The 15577-nt window shown below is 39.4% G+C and overlaps 1 protein-coding gene across 1 annotated transcript in view; it reads left to right on the top strand.

Annotated features, from left to right (window-relative positions):
- Positions 1-14964, top strand: part of LOC149283236 (E3 ubiquitin-protein ligase LNX-like) — a 71609-nt gene extending 56645 nt beyond the window's left edge. The window contains exons 8-10 of the mRNA XM_089497777.1: positions 1154-1388; positions 13724-13882; positions 14829-14964. Of these exons, the coding sequence (XP_089353903.1) occupies positions 1154-1388; positions 13724-13882; positions 14829-14964 (530 nt within the window). The remainder of the gene's footprint in view (positions 1-1153; positions 1389-13723; positions 13883-14828) is intronic.
- Positions 14965-15577: the final 613 nt, after the last annotated feature.

Consider the following 15577-nt stretch of genomic DNA (forward strand, 5'->3'; position numbering starts at 1 on the left):
CTTTTCAGAGACATTAAAAAAACAAGGAGAACCTCATTTATTGTCTTCTAATGCAGAAGCACAAAATAATTCTATAGGAAAATTCTTTAAATTTAATACAGTTGCTCATCAAATTGAAAAACAGGGTGAAAACATGAAATATCGCATGATGTAACAATATTTTAATCTGATGCAGAGGGGAAAAAAATCATCTATATTGCTTATAATTGTGAATGCTCTAAATGATATACTTAAAATGAGTGAAATCCCAATGTATTTGTCCTGGCAAGATAATTTCAAAGAACTAATTCCATTTTCTCTCCAAATAAGCTTATTTGAGTAGTGCCCTCTTCATGTCTTCTGTCTGATTGTTATATGAAGTACTACCTTCTCTGCGGAATATGATACCACTATATAAATCAATATATATATATTAAGTATTGAGTTACTCTACTGGCTTTTCTTGATTCTTTACACATTCAGTAGTTGTCATAGTAGTTGTAGTACTAAGGGCTGTTTCACAGCATCTCTTAAAACTGAACAAGAAGATATCTTTCTGAAAGGCAGGCTTTGTTGTTAAAAGGCCAGTAGGTGCCGTGAATTAGTCACTGTGCGGCCAAAGTTGTCCTGTTCTCCAACACACAGTAACCTACTCATAGCAAACATTTTAGGTTTTATAACTAGTTGAGTGTAAGTAAGCATTTTTTTCTTGCAACCCCGGCAAGCAGCCCAAAAACAGCGTTGATGCCAAAATATTGTATACTGGAACATATACAGTCAAAACATAAAAGGAACAATTATTTAATTCATACAAATTTCACCTAGTCTAAAATATAATTTTTCCTTTCTGCCATATTTTTTTGTAAAAGATGCAGAAAGCCAAGTTGCTTTAATAAATAATAGTATTGTGTGGTGCATGTTCTTTAAAGGAAACATTTAGTTTGCATACTGGTGTTTTCTGTGATATTATTTTATATGGCTATGGATGAGCTTAATGTAACATTATTAGTAATGAGAGAACATAGAACCCTAGTAATGTTTACAATCCTTACCAAAGTATAAAAACACAACAGTGTCAACAATAATAGTTGACTGTAGTCCAAAAACTTGAAATAAGTGTGTTCAGTGTCATAGCTGTCCATCATGTGTAATTTCTGTCACCTTGGGCCCACAGGAGACATTTTACTGAATGTAAATGGCATTGACCTAACAGGAGTAAGCCGCAGCGAAGCAGTGTCCTTATTAAAAAACTCTTCTTCCTCCACTGTGGTTTTGAGAGCTTTGGAAACAAAAGAATATGAGACTCAGGAGGACAACAGCGACAACGCCCAATTCATGGATTCCATCCAAGATGGCTTTGAACGGAGAGAATGGTCACCTGTCTGGGTCATGTGGTTGAAGCTGCCTCAGTAAGTTCAGACATCCTATTCTTTCTCCTACAGAAGAGTGGGTGGAATGATTTATGTTTCTTGGGCTGTTCTCTCCTTTGGGTTTATTATTCACTGCAGTGATTTGTCCTAATTGATGCCAGATTCTGCTTAAGAACTTTCTGTAAGAGCATGTTATTCTTTCCCTAATTGGATGCGTGCATAGCCACAGCCAACAGCTTGCGCAGGAAGGAGTTCTGGGCTGAAGAAGTCAATAATATGAGCGCCTTTGGTCAGTTTCTGGCGTTATCATACCTTGACTTTTTATAGGTTACTTGATTTTCTTTTGCCTTGAGGAGAAAAAAAGATTGTAAATGTTTTTAGTCGCAAATCACTATTAACTTATTCAATCCACAAAGTGAGGTTCTGGGAAGTTTTTATGGTATGTCAAGTTTTTTTTTAGTTTAGATATAAATTCACAGTTAATTTTAATATTACATACATTACTTAATTTTGGTGCAAGGTCTTACTGCCTATGCAAATAACAATGAACAAGATATACCAAGAACTCAGAATTCTCCACCATGGTGTCCTAAGGACTGGTAGAGAGCACATGTTGTAGGGCCCCCTTGTTAGTAGACACTGTTGTATCTCAATTTGCTCCTCTCATTGCTCAATATTTTGGTGTCATGGACCAGGTGCCTGTTAGGTTCCTACAGCCAAAGAATGTGCCCCTATTCAGAAGAAAGAAATGGTAGACAATCTAGAGTTGATGGAGGCATAAATCTTCCTACTAAGGCCACAAGGCTGAGAGACCTGCATAGTTGTGAGGTCCACCTTGAAGGATTGTATTTTCACCTCTATAATATACCCCTGCCTTCTTCTAGATTATAAACTCTTTGATAAGAGACTTGACTTGTTATGTAGTCTTTACTCATTTTACAGCACTGTAGATTGTGATGAATCTACATAAATCAATAAATAATCATCAACTCATAAATGTAATTGAGTATTATTATATAACTTGGACTAAGCAGGCATTCTAACATACAAGTATCACATCTTGTACTGAAATTCATCCTTTCTCCCCATGTGGTCCCATGAGCAAATAAAGACATCAGTGGAGAATAATTACATTATGTACAGTCCTGACTATTGAGCAACTATAATATATTTTTTTTATTATTTTATATTTTTGTGGGCTGACATTTTTAATTATTATTATGATTGTTATTATTCATGTTGCAGGCACTGTTTAGGTTCCATGGCTTTTAAAACATCCAAGAGAGGCAAAGTCTGCTATGTTTAAATAAAATGCACATATTGCTTATCGCACATCTGTTATAGAGCGGCTACCCTTTAGTTTTCCATTGTTATTTTTCATTCCCGCATAGAAAGGGTTATATTATGATTGCCTGACTTTGCCCAGATGTTCAGCGCAAGTTCCAGTAAAGAACTTGCTGTGTTCTAGGAACCTTTACTTTTTAAACTCTGTATATGTTGTTTTTTTAATAATTTACAGGAAGCAGCTGTGTGTTTGTAAATCAAATCCCACTCATGTGTGTCGTAAAACTAAGCAGTGAATACATGATTAAAAAAATAGCAGATACAAGTTATGTAAAAAAAGCAATAGATTTTTTGTTACTATGTCATTACATTTGACTTTAAATGGTTTCATTAATCAGACGCTTTTCACATTTTTTTTTCATAACACTATATAATTCTGGGTTCCAGAGTATTGCTGCCTCTCTAGCAACGCCCCGATCATTAAGAAAATATTTATTCATGCACTTCTAAAGAAATGTTATAAATGTACAAATGGGGGTGTAGACTAATATTGTTATAGCTTTCAACTTTATTTTCTTGCCAGTGGAGAGCAACATATGCTACGTACTGGTGTATATTAGCCTTAATTATACAAGTCTTGGCCAATTTAGAAAACAAAACTAACAGAAATGTAATTTTCATATTTACACCATTATGATTGTGTGGCATTTTGAGTTTTAGGGAAAATATTTTGCGTTTTAGGTCTGTATTCTATACCATACAGACTGGCTGAACCAGTGCAAATATATTAGCAGGCAACCAAAGTTTTTTTGTTTTATTTATTTTCACAAATGATAAAAACAAGAACACCGATAAAAAAGTGCAAAGAGCTCTGAGTGGAGAGGACATTAACACAGAGCTTGGTAAATCCCAGGAGCCAGGGAGCTATGGCTCCTAGATTTTTAGAGCTCTTTTTATGGAGTTTTGTTTATCAGCAGTCATTATGCTGTGACAATATGCGTTTTACTTGACATAGCCAATACAGAACTGCTACAGTCATAAGGAACATCAGAAAATCATTCATGTTCTCCACATTTAAAACTATCATCCAATTACACATGTTATGATGTCCGTACCTAAGAGCAAAGTGTTGTGTTTGGCGATATCAGTTGAAAAACCGAGTCTTAAAATGTCATTAAAAAACTGGTATGATACAGGTGTCCATATTGGAGAGGAAGAAGAATATGATACAGGTGTCCATATTGGAGAGGAAGAAGAATATGATACAGGTGTCCATATTGGAGAGGACCCAACCTCAGAACCATGTTTCTTTGCATTAGTGAATGAAAACTATAGGAAGAATATATTAAATGGGCATATGTGATTCTGGAATTCGGGGTCATAATTAAGAGAACCCTAGCACAGATATTGTGTACCTGTACCCCCCTAAAATATCAGTTGTAACATAACAGTTACTGCTTTGCACAAGACAGCATCCATACATATTGAAAACCAATAAAAAAAAACAATAAATAACAATAAGTGCAAAGTAACACACCTCATGAAAAAAAATTACACTAAATACCGTATTTGCTCGATTATAAGACGAGGTTTTTTTCAGAGCAAATGCTCTGAAAAATACCCCTCGTCTTATAATCGGGGTCGTCTTATAATCAGACCTCAAATAGGTCTGACTATGAGACAACTAAGATCCAGATCCCCCGCAGCTGCAGGGGACCTGGATCCTCCTGTCTAACACCCCCACACACACACTTACCGGTGCTTCTGAGTCCCCGGTGTGTAGCCGGGGCTGTGTGTAGATGTCTACGTGATTCGAGTATACACCTTACGCTGCAGCAGGAAGGAGGTGTGGCTAGCAGTGAGGGTTGTCTGCGTCCATCGCGCAGACCTTCCCCGGCTGTCAGAGGCACCAGTCGGGGAAGGTCTGCGCGATGGATGCAGACAACCCCCGCTGCTAGCCACACCTCCTTCCGGCTGCATGACAGGGAGTCAGAAGCACCGGTAAGTTTGGAGGAGGGAGGGAGTGTTAAATGGGGGCATAAGGCATTTCTGGAGGCAGAGTGTTTTATGAAATGCCTTTTAACCCTGCCTCCAGAAATTCCTTTTTAACTCTCTATACGCCACTCTGCCTCCTGAAATGCCTTAAACCTCCCTATATGCCACTCTGCCCCATAATATGCCTTTTAACCCCCTTAATGCCAGAGTGGCATATAGGGGTATACGGCATTTCTGGAGGCAGAGTGGCACATAACCCCCTTAATTCCAGAGTGGCATATAGGGGTATAAGGCATTTCTGGAGGCGGAGTGGCACATATCAAAAGGCATATCATGGGGCACAGTGGCATATAGGTTTAAAAGGCATATCATGGGGCACAGTGGCATTTAGGGGGTATAAGGCATTTCTGGGGCAGATGTGCATAACTGGGGGGCAAGTTGGAAAATAGAAGGAAATAAAACCAAAATATTTTTCTCAATCATAGCTTTTATTAAAAAAATAGTTTATATGAATTAACATTTACTGGTAAAACTTTTTTCCTATAGGGTCGTCTTATATTCAGGCTTTTTCTTTTTTTTCCTAAATTAATATTCAGATTTGGGGGGTTGTCTTATAATCAGGGTCATCTTATAATCGAGCAAATACGGTAATTGAAAATATTGAAAACCAGTCTAGTGTCATGCCCAAAACAGGGGTGCTGGAGAGCTACTCATAACGTATTGTCTATGGCTCTCCTCAATTCTCACCAATTTGATGGATTGATGTTTCTCCTACCCAACTTAGACCATGAGCTGGTACGCAGAACTATCTTTTGAAATGTAACCTCTATGTAGAATCAAGATTATATTCCAAATGTTACTCTGATTTGGTTTCAATTAAAACTGATTTTATTAGACTTTTACTAGACTTCCCCTATATTTATCTTTTTTTTCTCCTGCTTCTTATGTTTTTATTAACAAATGCAAGGTTATTATTATTCGCAGTCTTTGCATTTTCAAACGGACATCCCCAAGTGAATAGAGTAATGGGGATTTTTTGATAAAGTTATGACGATAATAATTTAGGAGATGTATAGTTATATACAGCAAGATAAACTAATTGTGTATTTCGTAATAAAAACCCTTTGTTTAATCCTGGAATAGGAAATGTTTACCTTGTCTATGAGTTAAGCCAATTAGCATCCCCAATGTAGTCTTAACATTGTAAAACACAGTCAGTAAAGACTTTATCACTTAAGCTCGAATAATGCCCAATGAGGATTTGGAGACTCCTACTGATGTCACAGAGAGTTTATTTAGTTAAGTTACTTAATACTTAAATTAGTAGACTACTCATTACCCAAGTCCTGTATGTAAGAAGGACAGTCCCATCGCTCTGTATCTGGGACCCAGGTCATGAACTTCAATAAGCCTTTTTCCAGACGGTTTTACCAACAACTTTGTAATCCTAAAGAAAACAGAGATGGCCCTCGTTTCTGCTACTCACAAGGCAACATGAGTGCTCTGAAACGAGGGGAGCCTTTTTATCTCTGAGGAAATTCCCCTAGAGTGGGAGAATTACTTGTTTTGTTCTTCCTCTAAAGTTTATTAGTTATATACAACAGAAATAGACAGTATAAGAAACTTTATCGTGTCATTTATCTGTAGGTAGATATATAATGTCCATCATTCTGTTTCGCTTTCTGCTGTCTTATAATATTTTATATTTATTCATTCTAATGACAATGCAGTGTTCCCTTTATCAATGCTATATTTTAAGAACAGTAAAATCTCAGACAATCAAGGACCTAACAGTGATATCCCTTAAAGGGGAACTTAAAGCAGTAAAAGGTTCTACTGTAACTAAATACATTTACTAAAACTACCTGGATTTAAACATTTTGGCATAATTATTTTATAGTATATCTATTTTCCTATCCTGAAGGTGTTTATTTTCCCCTCACCCACCCTTATAAAGGGTATATAATATAATGGGGGTAAATAACTAAGGCAGGAATATTCACGCACACGCAGGTGGTTTCCATTCAGAAATGCATGATCTGGTAAAGAAGCTTGTATTTTTAGGCAGATCGGAGTGATATTAAAGTATGCGACTTGAGACAAGATCTTGAGTTTGTTGATCCACCAGCTATTTGGAAATATAAGCAGTCACTTTGCAATGTAAAAAAAACTGGTATTCCAAGCCCATTAACACACTTGGGGTTTTCAACCAACTTCTCCTGTTATTTACACTTACTTCAAAGAATGTCACCAGGGGGTAAAACAGTGCTGATACATTGCACCCTATTTGTCTGTGGGTTCTGCAAGTTAATTTACAGCGGCCATCATCCAGAGGCAATTGCCATATATTACATGAGTTTGCTTCCATGTTCTATTAGAAACCACAATGTGAGGGAGTACTGTGCTTTTCCTCGACCACACTCAGAATTTCAGTATTGAATATAATGGTAAGAGTATCACAAAACGGACTATATGGACATGTTGATCTGTTGATCACCACCTTCTTCTTGACTCACTTGCTTCTATGGGCATTCGAGATACAGCTCTCTCCTGGATCTCCTCATATCTGTCTAACCGTTCCTTCTCTGTCAACTTCTCAGGCAACACATCTTCGCCCCTTCCACTTTCGGTTGGTGTCCCCCAAGGTTCAGTCCTTGGCCCTCTGCTGTTCTCTCTTTATACTTCCTCTCTTGGCAAACTAATCAACTCATTTGGCCTCCAGTATCATCTATATGCAGATGATACCCAAATCTACCTGTCTTCTCCTGATCTCTCTCCATCTCTCATGTCCCGGATCACCAGCTGCTTGTCTACTATTTCTTCATGGATGTCACAACACTACCTGAAACTTAATCTTTCTAAAACGGAACTCATTATCTTCCCTCCCTCCATCTCCACTCCACTACCTGAATTCTCTATCACCATTAACAACACAACAATCTCTCCTACTAACCAGGCCCGATGCCTTGGGGTCATCCTTGACTCAAACCTCTCCTTCATCCCTCACATTCAGTCCCTCGCCAGATCCTGCCGCCTGCACCTAAAAAACATCTCTCGTATCCGCCCATTCCTCACCCAAGAATCCACAAAAACTCTGGTTCATTCACTTATCATTTCCCGTCTTGACTACTGCAACACTCTTCTGGTTGGCATTCCACTGTCTCGACTCTCTCCACTACAGTCTATCCTTAATGCCGCTGCTAGGCTCATCTTCCTTGCACGTCGCTCCTCTTCTGCTTCCCCCCTCTGTGAAACCCTCCACTGGCTTCCGATTACCTTTAGAATTAAATTTAAGATCCTGGTACTGACATATAAGGCCATCCACAATACCGCTCCTCTGTACATTTCTGACCTCATTAGCAAATACTCTCCTACTCGATCCCTACGTTCCTCCCATGGGCTAAGGCTCTCCTCCTCACTCATCACCTCTTCCTTTTCCCGTCTACAAGATTTCACTCGAGCTGCCCCATATCTCTGGAATCTGCTCCCAAGGAACCTTCAGCATTCACCCTCCCTCCCGACATTCAAGAAACATCTAAAAACCCACTTCTTCAGAGAAGCATACCATCTTAGCTGCTAGAACATCCTTGTCATTGATACCCCCACAATACCTCTCACCCTTTCTCTATGCCTTATGTTTATCACCCCATTTTCCCTCTAGATTGTAAGCTTGCGAGCAGGGCTCTCTCCACCAAATGTATCGGTTTGTCTTAGTCTGTCAATTCTTGTCTTGTCATATCCCTTGAATTTATGTATTGTATTAAGCGCTGCGTAAACTGTTGGCGCTATATAAATAAAAGATAATAATAATAATAATAATAATAATGTTCTCATGCAACTGATGTTGGCTCACAATCTTCATTCGAGTTCATCCCAAAGGTGTTCGATGGGGTTGAGGCCAGGGGTCTGGGGTCTGTGTGGGCCCGTCAAGTTCTTCCACACCAAACTCATCCATGTCTGTATGGACATTGCTTTGTACACTGGGGCACAGTCATGCTAGAAAATAGAAAATGTCTTTCCCAAACTGTTCCCACAAAGTTGGAAGCATAGCATTGTCCAAAATGTCTTGGTCTGCTGAAGGGGACATATCAACACATTTTGGACATTGTCCAACATCAGTGCCTGCCCTCATAAATGTTCTACTGGCTGATTAGGCAAAAACTCCCACAGTAATACTCCAAAATCTTGTGGAAAGCCCTCGAAGAAGAGTGGAAGGTGTTATGGCTGCAAAGGGGGGGTCAACGAAATATTATGTCTATGTATTTAGAATGTGATGGCCTCAAAGTTCCTGTTGGTGTAATGGTCAGGTGTCCCAATACTTTTGTCCGTATAGTGTGTGTGTGTGTATGTATGTGTGTATATATGTATGTATGTGTGTATATATATATATATATATACATATATATATATATATATATAATATATTTATTATTCTAAATCCTCTTGCAGCAGGATTTTGGGCAAATGTATCCCCTATATGTAGAATAGATCAGTGTTGGTTTTCCAATACTCCAATAGTTTTACCCCAACATTTTGTGTGTAAAATTAACACAGGACACGAAGGAGTTCTGAGTTTTAACATTTAGAATGTCAAATAGCCCTGAGGGGTGCTGGTTTGATAACAATGAAATCCACTACCGTAACAAGATGTGTTAATTTGCTTTGTAATCTGAGCTGAAGTAGTAAAAGTGACTGTTATCATGGGGCATTGGCCAAATCGCTGACTCCAATATCAAAATATAAAAGGCAACTTCTAAACAGTGGTTGTCAAACATTATACCATGATTTCTAGATAAGATCATGGAACACCCAAATTTCCACTCCATGATGTCCAAATTTCTTATGAATATTCAAAATCTGTTTTCCCCCTATTTCTTCAATATGGTTAAGGGCTTGTTGTTTTTTTTATCATCACCAAATGCATCTGAGTCATTCTGGTGCCTGGTGACCTCGAGAGTTAACTTATGCGACCTTGAGATCCTAAAATTCCACATCTGGAATTCTTTTCAATACATCAGCCAAGATTGCACAGTCAAAGCAAGTCATTTCCCTGCAATGCTGACGCGTCATTCTCTTTTAATATACATCATTCTGGGGCCACTTATCAAAGTCTTCAGGCTGTGAACATAATGTGCCAAACATATCACAGGAAAAAAAATAAAATATGCAAATGTGTTTTGACTTCGGATGAGCATTTCTGTACCCTTCATCTTACTCACTCATCCTGTAGTATTATGTCTTTTGTTAAGGAATTGTTAAACTGGTAACAACCATTAGCCATGGTATTCAAGACAGGGATTTTTGGAGTTAACAAGTGAGGGAAGCTGTTCTGGAAAAGTATTTGTGATTCAAGTAGGTAACCTGAAACTTTTTATTGCACAGTAATTTATAATCATTGGACATCAAGGAGTCCTTTCACTTTTCCAGATTGCCTACCTTAAGCGTCCTTAAGTGTCCAGAGGCTATTTGGAGGGTATGACAGATTCAGAGTATTTCAATAAAAAATCTCTTGGCATAAAATAGAAAACCGCTACACATGACCACACTTCAGATCATCTCCGTGTATATTATTGGTAAAGAGAACAATAGCAAAATATCTGTGTATTTAATACTTATGAAGTAGAAATAAGTTCCACAGTTCTGTCACCATAGCTTGAGAAACCTTTCCAGTCCAGAATCTATAAACCAAATATGTTTCATCTGTCTTGGAGTGTGCGTTTAGGAGTACCTTTTGATAGAATGTGAGAATTGTGAAGTCTAGGCTGATATGCTGGAGTGCTGAGGCCAGATGGACCTCATGGGACTGGTAGCTGGAATGACAGTGGTTGCTTATTAGCTGAATTTTGGATCAATATACTAGTATTATTATTATTTATATGTTGACTTGATATAATATTCAAGCTAAAAAGAAAAAATCTAGGACTTGGCACATACATATCCTGATTTCCTCACTACACTTGGTTGTGGGGCTGATTAAGACCAGAAGAGGTTAAAGGCAAAAGGTCAAGCTCCTTGTTATGGCTTCAAGCCCTAATAACAGGCACATGTAGGGTTCACAAACTATGGCTGCTTAAACACCGTTCCTGCCTGTCCCGCAATTACAACACAATAAACAGAGATGCAGAAATAGACCACAGCTGCGTCACCATTTCTCTCTGTAACAAATCTAAGATTCATTGTAGGATTCTTGTGTTCAAAGTTTCGTTCAATTCTTTGTTTCAGCTAAGTGTTGGGAAACCTGCATCATTGTAACAGCCTCAATATATCTGGATAAAAGTCATGGAGATTGCAAGTCCAGCAATATCTGGAGCACCCCTGGTTTGCCCCTTCTTGATGAAGTGTATTGTTCTGCGGGACACTCATCACACTGTTTCCTATGTGGCATAAAATACAGTTGACTGAGTAAAGCGGTCCTCTCTGTATAAATTCACACTGATGCTGGCAGCCTGTGATTTTGTCTATCCACATACTGCTGCACGTCTGTATATCACATTACATTATATTTATTTATATAGCGCCAGCAGATTCCGTTGCACTGTTACAATCAGTGGGATAATTCAAAGTCACACACAATAACAAACTGGTACAAAAGGAGAAGAGAACCCTGCTCTCGCAAGCTTACAATTTATTCTATATATGTAACACATGCTGCTTCATTCTGCGATACTCCAATATTTTAAGTATAGGAAACTTAGCAGTGTGTGTTTACTTGGTGCCTAAACGGTTAAATGACAATTCCCTGGACTCTGTTTCATGAAGTGTCACATTTCAAACCAACTGTGTTTTTTTTTCCATTTAGTTTATTTTACCGTTTTCTTCCCTGGCTAAAGACTGCCACCTAGTGGCCAATGTTTACATGCCTCACAAAAAGATTTCAGTGCCGGGGACTAATTTGTCCCATTACAAAATGAGCGTACCGAGCCAGTACCATATACCATATCATAACGTGATTTTCAATGATTTATTCACAAAACATAAATCCAGCTCATTTTCGGTATTTAAACTATTATCTTGCTCTAATCTTGCCTTTTCCGTAGCACAAAATCAACTCTGTTCCATAGTAAGCTTTTCTATGAGTACTAAACGGTGAACAGGCGAAAGCTTTGCAAACTCTGCAGCTAAGACCTTGGAGCTGCTCGGAGTTTCATAGCCCGATGAAGCCCCAGGGTTTTCTGCTTATTGAGCTCAATAGGGACTAAACTTAAAAGGTCGGAGAGAGAGCATCAATTTATTTTCTTAAGAACAACAACCTTTAGTGAACTTGTTAAATTACACTGGAAATATTTGACCACTTTGGCTTATAAGTATATCTGCCAGCGACGGGAAGACTCCCCCTCCTCCGCTGTCTCTCAGTTCCACCTCTCTCCATGTCTGCTCAACTTCATTCTCCCCTAAGCCGCCCCCCTTTGTGCCTACAGTTTTTCAAACCTCCCAACATTTTAAATAGTAACACGGGGACATTTAAGCTTTAGGGGAATGTGGTTAAGAGAAAGGGTTTTACCCATTGTACAGCGCTGCGGAATATGATGGCGCTATATAAACAATAAATAATGATACCAGGATTTGTTTTTTATGTAGCTTTGTGACCTATTGCTATTGTATGTAATTTGGTAAGAAAAATCTATATTGTATCCACACAATATAATTTAATAAATGCACTAATACCAGATAACACTATGTGCTACTACAAAGGAGGGGCATCACAGAAGGAAAAACAAAGAAATTTAGGGTCCTAAAGAGGGACACTTGGGAGCTATGGTTTTTTAAGTATTTAAAATAAATGAGATGACATACATTGACATATTGTGTTTTTAAACAATATATAATATTACAATTACTGTATTTGCTCGATTATAAGACGACCCCCCAAATCTGAATATTAATTTAGGAAAAAAAGAAAAAGCCTGAATATAAGACGACCCTATAGGAAAAAAGTTTTTTAATAAAAGCTATGATTGAGAAAAATATTTTGGTTTTATTTCCTTCTATTTTCCAACCTGCCCCCCAGTTATGCACACCTGCCCCAGAAATGCCTTATACCCCCTATATGCCACTGTGCCCCATGATATGCCTTTTAACCCTCTAAATGCCACTGTGCCCCATGATATGCCTTTTAACCCTATATGCCACTGTGCCCCATGATATGCCTTTTGACCCCCTATGTGCCACTCTGCCTCCAGAAATGCCTTATACCCCTAAATGCCACTCTGGGAGGTTTAAGGCATTCAGGAGGCAGAGTGGCGTATAGAGGGTTAAAAAGGCATTTCTGGAGGCAGAGTGGCATTAAGGGGGTTAAAAGGCATTTCACAGAGCACTCTGCCTCCAGAAATGCCTTATGCCCCCCATTTAACACTCCCCCCTCCCTCCCTCCTCCTCCTCCTCCTCCTCCTCCTCCCTCCTCCTCCTCCTCCCTCCTCCAAACTTACCGGTGCTTCTCACTTCCCTGTCATGTAGCCGGGGCAGCGTGTAGATCCCACGCACTTCCGCTGCAGCCGGAAGGAGGCGTGGCTAGCAGCGGGGGTTGTCTGCGTCCATTGCGCAGACCTTCCCTGACTGTCAGAGATCAGAGTTTCCCGCACCGGCGTGAGGAACTCTGATCTCTGACAGCTGGGGAAGGTCTGCGCGATGGACGCAGACAACCCCCTGCTGCTAGCCACACCTCCTTCCTGCTGCAGCGGAAGTTGTCTACGCGAATCGCGTAGACATCTACACGCTGCCCCAGCTACACACCGGGGACTCAGAAGTACCGGTAAGTGGGGCGGGGGGGGGACAGGAGGATCCAGGTCCCCTGCAGCTGCGGGGGATCTGGATCTTAGTCGTCTCATAGTCAGACCTATTTGAGGTCTGATTATAAGACGACCCTGATTATAAGACGAGGGGTATTTTTCAGAGCATTTGCTCTGAAAAAAACCTCGTCTTATAATCGAGCAAATACGGTATATTTCCTGCTTGAGAAAATCACATCTTCGCTAAACTGCTGCTTCCTTTCCGTACAACTCGAGGTTTAGTCAGATTTAAATAAAAGGTAAGTAGGTCAGTCGCAAAGTTTAATTGTGATGGGGCAATGATTAAACACATGGATTTCTCTGTTTTAGGTATTTGTACAGCTGCCGGGAGATTGTGCTGAGGAGGAATACGGCTGGGAGTTTGGGATTCAGTATAGTAGGGGGGTCCGAGGACTGCAGCAGAAACAAACCCTTCTTTATTAAGTCCATACTGGAGGGTACCCCAGCTTACAACGATGGACGAATCAGGTAACGAGATTTCGCTGTCATTCAAACATTCATTCATAGACTTCATGTCTCATATATCACATGGAAAACTGATAGCCCCATCATAGAATATTATATAAATATAATACAAATCTTAGACTTTTACACATAAACATATCTTTACAAACATCATTCATCATGTCAACAAAACCCTTCTTTAATAAGTCATTTTTCAATCGCTTCATCGAAATATTCTCAAATTAGTCAGATGGACACAAACGACAAGTCTTCGTTCTTAAAAGTTTCTATGTTTATACATTGTTTCACTTTGGGGGATTAATACAATTACAGATTGGCATAAGGGCCCAAAATTTTATTTGTATCAGTTAATGCATTTTGGAGTCCATTACTGGCATCTGACACACAAGGCAAATGCTCCAACGGCATATTGGGTGGTGTAGTGTGTGCCCACTTACACTTACATGTTTGGGGGCCACACAGCTATTGTATACGTCCGTGTGATGGCTTTTTAAAAGTAGAATATATTTGAATTTTGTGCATTTTATTTATGTAATATAAATTAATGTTACATCTAATAATATAGCTGTCATTATAACAAAATAAGAATATAGTACTTAACATGCTTGAATTCAGTACTTAAATGTTCCGTGCCACCGTGTTTTTTGCATATAACTAAAATAGACCATCAACATCTGTCAGATACTCTTAAAACTCTTAAGACCTAGGGGTTTACCATATAAATGAAAGCCAACGCCAAGTATCTCCTTACAAATAGAAAGGGTCATTGGGAACCTGGCGTTACAGCTACACACTTTAGTATTTATGTCTAAAATGGCTAAACATATGACTTTCCAGTAATAATAAAGTGAGGTGCAAAACCTTACAGTATGGCAGAAGCGAGAAACCTGCGATCTGTTGCCGCTGGCAGGTTCCCTCATATATAAGTGTATCGTTTGTTTCTTTTTAGGTGCGGTGACATACTCCTCGCAGTTAATGGCAGGTGCATGTCAGGGATATCGCACGACTGCCTGGTTAGGATGCTGAAGGAAATAAAAGGAAGAGTTCTCCTTACCATTGTGTCGTGGCCTGGATCCTTCTTGTAGATGGTCTTTCGTTAAGGAAGACTGCTGCCATCACGTAATGCACATTCCACTTGACATCATTCATGCCGATGCTCTCTTAACACTTGCTTTTTCGTCAGATTTGGATATGTATGAGGATCACCATGTATGCATAAAAGGAAACCGACAAATTCCAGAAGTCAAACACTTTTACACGTTTGCTTAGAGATACCACCATGTAGATGCACTTTGTCTGTTTATTTGTCGTCTGTTATTGTTTGATTAATTTGTCCGTATTTCTTCTGATCTGTGACTAGTGTGTATTTTACACCCCAGCACCGAGGGCCCAGAACCAGGCCTCGCAGACAGAGGCTCCGGCACCTGAATCATGGGGGGCACTGTGCAGCGGCATATTCCTCCTAGGGAGACAGGTGTGAAATGGAGGCCCCAGGGTGCCATTACTAGAGAAAGCTCGCCCTTACTGGGACCCAAATCCCTCTGTCCCTGCTTCCACCCATGATGCGCTCCTTTCTAAGGGCTCGGAATGCTTGCTGGGTATGAGTGTATCACAGTGTACTATGGCCCTTAAAGTCACAATAATGTTTAGATAAAACAGCCATGTAAAGCTGAAAAGGTGGAAAAGGGGATCAGGCGT

The sequence above is a fragment of the Sceloporus occidentalis genome, unplaced genomic scaffold (assembly GCF_023333645.1).
Source record: "Sceloporus occidentalis isolate IW3139 unplaced genomic scaffold, rSceOcc1.0.p SCAF_107, whole genome shotgun sequence".
Taxonomy (NCBI): Eukaryota; Metazoa; Chordata; class Lepidosauria; order Squamata; family Phrynosomatidae; genus Sceloporus; species Sceloporus occidentalis.